The sequence below is a fragment of the Aplysia californica genome, unplaced genomic scaffold, assembly GCF_000002075.1.
Source record: "Aplysia californica isolate F4 #8 unplaced genomic scaffold, AplCal3.0 scaffold00027, whole genome shotgun sequence".
In the NCBI taxonomy this organism is placed as follows: domain Eukaryota; kingdom Metazoa; phylum Mollusca; class Gastropoda; order Aplysiida; family Aplysiidae; genus Aplysia; species Aplysia californica.
Window position 1 is genome coordinate 1,406,970 of NW_004797297.1, and position 6,121 is coordinate 1,413,090.

At 40.1% G+C, this 6,121-nt stretch overlaps 1 protein-coding gene across 2 annotated transcripts in view; it reads left to right on the plus strand.

Annotated features, from left to right (window-relative positions):
- Positions 1-3,925, plus strand: part of LOC101852223 — a gene marked incomplete in the record, with an annotated part of 13,361 nt that extends 9,436 nt beyond the window's left edge. For both annotated transcript variants that reach the window (XM_013090201.2, XM_005091230.3), the window contains 3 exon segments: positions 274-404; positions 2,067-2,190; positions 2,981-3,925. In XM_013090201.2, coding sequence (XP_012945655.1) covers positions 274-404; positions 2,067-2,190; positions 2,981-3,066 — 341 coding nt within the window.
- Between the last annotated feature and the right edge of the window lie 2,196 nt (positions 3,926-6,121).

Sequence of the window (6,121 nt, forward strand, 5' to 3'; positions counted from 1 at the left end):
AAATAAATAAATAAATAAATAAATAAATAAATAAATAAAGTGGGTGATTGGCGTGCGCTCTGGTGTGGGTTGCTCTTTCTTTCCCATCAAGCAGCTATCTTCCTTTCCTCTCCTCCTTTTAGTTTGTGTGTTCGTTGTTCGGCACTAACTTGTATATGACCCAATACATATTATGAAGTGTTACAAATGCCGTAAAATTCTTACTAAAACAAACAAGTTCGTCACACATTCGTGATATTATTATAATTTATTATTATTCCCTATGTCGAGCAGGCAAGAACACGTTCAACTGGATGGAGCTGTCGGACATCAAGAGCAAGTCGTACCTCCAGTCGGAGTACATCGACAAGGCCGCCAAGCTCCTGGACTCGCGCTGTGTCAACCACGGGGTGGTCTTCGTCAAGGTGAGTGCCTGAAGATGTTGCTGTTTTGTTTTAGTACAGGTTTTACGGCGCTCGCCACTGCATAAGGTCATGAGTCATATGAGCGCCAAGGGGTGGATGTCAACAGGAAGTCCTTACAGGGAATCTGACCTATTCTGCTCGCCTCTCTAGCTTCAACAGAACAAAGTCTGCTTCGACTATCAAGGCACCCCGGAAATAGCGGGTCACAAGCAGTTATGAGCGTGACATTGATGAACCAGCCCATTTAAAATTACAAGTATACTGTACTTAAAAGAACTCGAGATGTTAATGCCCCCCCTTTTTTTTGGAAATGGCCTAAAGACACTTCAGTGAGTAGCACTGGACCGGGGGTTGAAGATGTTGGTGTTCTTGGTGCTGTTGTTGTTGTTGTTATTGATGTTGTTGTTGTTATCGGTGTTGTTATTGATGGTGTTGTTGTTGTTATTCTTGCTGCAGGCTTCTGTTGCGGGTTGATGCTGAAATGTGGACCGGACACGTTTGAAGGTCAAAGTAAATTTTAGGGTGGTTTTATTGTAGTCCTGGTTTTGTTTTCGCTAAATTTTGATGTAGGCCTACTTTTAGTTTCTTTGTTTATGTCGTTGTCGTCCTCGTCATTGTTGTTCTTGTTCTTGTCTTGCGAACTGTGTGTCTTGGTGTGGGATTAAGAGGTCGTGGTGGATGGTTGGCGAGTGCTCTGGTGTGGTTTGCTTCTTTCCTATCAAACGTCTATCGTCCTGATCTCTCCTCCTTTATTATGTGTTTGTTACTCTCTTGTAACACCTCTATTCTTCGGCACTTATATGACCTTATTGTGTTGCAAGTGCCGTAAAACTCTTACTAAAACTAAACTAAGAGGTCGTGGGGGATAGAACAGGAACTTTGGGTAAAGAATGCGTGCTTGACTTTTCTGCTATGACTATGACAGATTTAATTGGGGCAGTTGAACCGTGAAACTAGCATGTCCTACTCATTTGGGCTCCATCTGCTATATCTGTTTGTGCCATATCTTTTCTTGGTCCTTATTGTTTTGATGTGATCCTCTTTATTCAAACAAAACATATTTTACTTTTTCCCTCGCACTAAATGGCTAAAATGGCTGTGGTTAATGTGTCAATGTGCTTCTCTTTCCGAAAACCAAAGTAAAACTAAAACAGTTCTCGGCAACAGAACCATTGACTTTTAAATCATATCGACCTGTAGATCTGGAACTGTGGGGGTACACGTACTAGTAAAACTGGGTAGTTGGCGGGTGCTATGGTGCGGGTAGCTCCTTCTTTCCTATCAGACATCTGTCGTCCTTATCTCTCTTCCTTGTGTGTGTGTGGGGGGGGGGGTAAATTTTTGTTTTGTTCTTTTTAGTAAAAGTTTTACGACACTTGCAACACAATAAGGCCATAAACGTGCCAAAGATTAGAGGTGTTACAAGCGAGTAACAAACACAAAAAGAAGGAGAGATAAGGACGATAGGTGTTTGATAGGAAAGAAGGAGCAAACCACACCAGAGCACCCACCAACCACCCACTTTTTTGTGTTCGTTATTAATTCTAATTCTAACACCTGTAATGTTTGGCACTTATGCGACCTTATTGTTTTGCAAGTGCCGTAAATCTCTAATATCTGGAACAAGTTCTAGAAATGGATTTCTTTATCAACTCCGACCAGGACTCCACAGTGGATGAGAAAGTGAACAGAATGAAAGACACGTGGATCCCTTACAAGACGCTGACCAACTTTGCCTTGCACCTCTACGACAACGAAGACCAGTTCTGGTCTATCTACAACTCGCGTAAGTTTTGGAACCAGACATGGCGCCTGACAGTGACTCCGTGGTGAGGTGCCCCGCCACCTTTTCCTGAAATAAAACCCCAAACCCGCCGCAATCACAAAATGTTATTGTTATAAATATCAACGACACTCGTAAAAGAGAAGGAGGAGGAGGAGGAGGAGGAGGAGGAGGAGGAGGAGGAGGAGGAGGAGGAGGAGGAGCCTCGAATTATCAGTGGCTACTCGTGATCTTGGAAGGTATCACATTTTTCTTGTAGTTGTAATGAGTACCCGTTAAAAAAATAATTTTAAAAAACTTTGAACTATATTCGTGGCAGTATAGTACACTGTACAGAGTATCTATCACTGTTGCAAAGCTTCTGGTGGTCTTATTTGGTTGGGGTAAAAAAAACAACCCTATTTGTTTTGCTTGGGTGGCGTATGTGTGTGTGTGAGTCGAGAGAGAGAGAGAGAGAGAGAGAGAGAGAGAGAGAGAGAGAGAGAGAGAGAGAGAGAGAGATACGGGGAAGAGGGCGAAGTTTAATTGTGGAAGAACGTCGTGAACACGCCAAGAAAAATCTGAGACGTTCACCAGCCACGTTGTTACACTTCCTGTTCTCACTCTGAGGAGGAGTAGGAGGACGACGACCAGGAGGAAAAGGAGAACGACGACGATAAGGAGGAAGGGGAGGAAGAAGAAAACTAAAAATTGGTATGACCCATACCTTTAGATAAACACATCGTGTCAACATACTACATCTGATTCCATTATTAATATTCGCCTTTTTTGCCTATATTTCCCTTCTGTGTAGCCGAGTATCGACCGTTGAGAGAGGCCCGGCACCAGCTGTGTAACACCACGTCCCTGCTGTTCACTGTGGACCCACGCATCGCATAGATAGATAGGACTCACTCCTGGACGCTCGCACTGTGAGGCTTTGCTGCCACGAACAAGAATGTTTTACGCGGGTGCCAAAGACGTCGAAGAGCCATGTAATTAAGGTGTTGGGCGGGGAGAAAGGGGGTTTTAACTTTTTTTGGTGGGGTTAGATTTTGCTTTTTGCTTTTTTTATGGGGGGCGGAGTGGAGGGGGTCTGGAGTCTTTCCTTTTTATTTCACATTTTTCACAACGATCTCTCCCATCAATTGTTCTTATTTAAATCGCAATCTGGTTTTGGTGTATAGATATAATATGCATAAATATAAATATTATTTTCGTCATTGTAGAATCTCTTGCAATATCACTGTTAGACTACTGCAGCGCATTACACTCTGTAGAAGCTTGTATAACCTTCACATGATGTTGGCTCTCATACTCTTAATAGCATGGGAAAATATTTCTGCAATACAATCTTGTGCTGTTTAACGATTACCTGAGGTCAAGGCTACTCAAAGACCAGAAAAACTAAAAGAGTACACTGAGAGCATCATTATGACCAGCAATACGATTCGATATATTTATTCACTCTCTACATGTTCATTTCTTTCGAATCAACGATAGCATCGTTGCCTGCAATATTTTTTTGTTTTTCCACATAATCACTTTCTCTTCCTCGACAAAGGACATTTAACTTTGAGACAAAGAAGGGAAAATATGGGGGCCGGGAATCCGTTACATGATGTGAATCGGGTTTTGTTTTTTTTCCTTTTTAGCCAAGCAATATACACAATTACAATGTAGACAAGTTTGAGCTCTCAAACTTGCACAATATTATTATATAACATTTACAATAAAAAATATTGAAACAAAAACTTCATCATAACCTGTCTGGCTCAATGCATGTTTGTACATTGTGTGTTTGTATGGTATGTATAGTCGAACCTGTCCAAGACAACCACCTAATGCCCAGGAGAAAAGTTAACATCTTAGGTAGTCTTCTTGGACAGAAACAAAATGCTAGGTGGTGGGAAGTGGTCGTTTATAATTTATTGTATAGATCAATAGATGATTGGTTTGGACAGCTGGTCGTTAAGAGCAGGTTCTACTATTTTTCAAAAGGTTTCGAAAAGACATTTTCTAAGTGGTCTTCTGGTAATCCTCTGGACAAGACACATATATTCCCAGAAGATGCTTTGGCAACTTCATTCCGGGATGTCGTCTCAGTTCTCAAGAGGAAATACAAGGTTCCTGACATTAAAATATAGGTGCCTGCATGTAAGTTTCCATTATTTATCAGCCACATTAATTGTGCAACAGCTGATTTACAAGAACCGATTTGCAACTGGTTGAACGGAGAAAAAGCAGTGAGGTGCCTAACTTAAAAACCAAAGGCCGTTAAAGGTACTACAAGAATGTTCACTCTTTCAATAGCGACCTCCAAATGGGACAAATAGGAGGTCCCTACATTATTTTTCACAGATGTGGTCACTGGTGACGATAAAAATAAATACATGTACATGGGGAGGGCGGTTGGCCAGTGCTCTGGTGTGGTTTGCTGCAAAGCTGCTCGTTCTTTCCTATCAAACATCTGTCGTCCTTATCTCTCCTCCATTTTTGTGTTTGTTATTCTCTTGTAACACTTCTAATCTTGGGCACTTAAGTGACCTAATGCGTTGATAGTGCCACAAAACACTTTTTCTAAACAAAAGGGAAGTATTAAAAAAGAACCTTGTGTTAACACATTCACACTTCCTTTCAAAAAGCTTTGAGCACCTTGTCTTAAGGTTCACAAAACAAACATGAAAGCAACTACAGATAGGCCTTCTTCAAACTTCCACACCAAACCACAAAGGAAACAAGATCAAAAACAATTTACACAAGAGTTTATTTTGTTACTCAAGTTTACAGACTCCACTTCATGACTTACAAAACATCAAAGACACAAAAAAGTTTGCACAGAACAAGAAAGTTTCATGTCCTACATAGCACCATACCAATGTATTTATCAAGAGGCATGTATCTTTTTATGTTTTAGATCTAACTTTTTTAAAAACAGAAAGTGAAAGCATGTCTTTAACTTCAATCTTAAGTTATCAACACATGAAGAGCAAGATGCCCTTCAACTAAGGGGAGAAAACTGGTCCCGTGTTTTGACCACAATTAAAAGAAAAATTTCAATACTGAAAATGTACATTCGTCCAAGTATTCTCAGAGACCTTAATTTTACAGTCATTACTGCAAATCAAAAAAGAACTCTTCAAAAAGTACCCAAAAATTAAAGCTAAACAATTCATAGCTTTTTGTTTTCTAAATAAAGGTACAGAATTATACAGTAAACAGAAGGGCCCATATCCAGAAAAACAAAAGATTCACTGCTTACACTATACGTGTAGTTCCGACAAAGGCTGAAAATCCATTAGCATCAATCCCTACAATTAGGCACTTCAGTGAACGTGCTCACTGCCGCACAATTCAACTTCGGAAAATCCCATTGAGTTTTGTTTACGGACGTGACGTTTCACCTCAACAGTGTATTCAAACTGCACATAATTTTGATTGATTTTGTGGACCAAAGTCCGATACATGGATTTTCAAGAGCTTTGGATGGCCTTCAATATGTTTTTATCAAAGTCATAGTGCGACTCCCGAGATATTTCAAGTTGATACAAAAATAGGCAATTTATAACCATTGATTTCTAAAAATCTACTCGCCTTTGTTTTTTTTTAAACTACCCTTGTTGATAAACCATTCTTTGCTATAAAAGAAAACGTTTATAAATGGTTATCTTCCTAGCTGAACATTTCCTTGTGACTTCGCGCTGGGCAGTGAGATCACGCATTGCTCACCTAGCGCATTCGGATCCCATTTGTTCCTTGTTTGAAAAGTACGAGACAGGGGAAACACATCGTCAAGATATTTTTGAACACCAGTTTGAAGAGTTAATTTTTATGCGTTTTGTAATTATAATCACTGATCATAAATTGTGTCCTATTTTATTTGATATTATTTAAAAAATTAGGCTATTTAGAGCCAGGTATTTCTTTTTCACTGAGCCCCCCCTCCCTTGCCCAA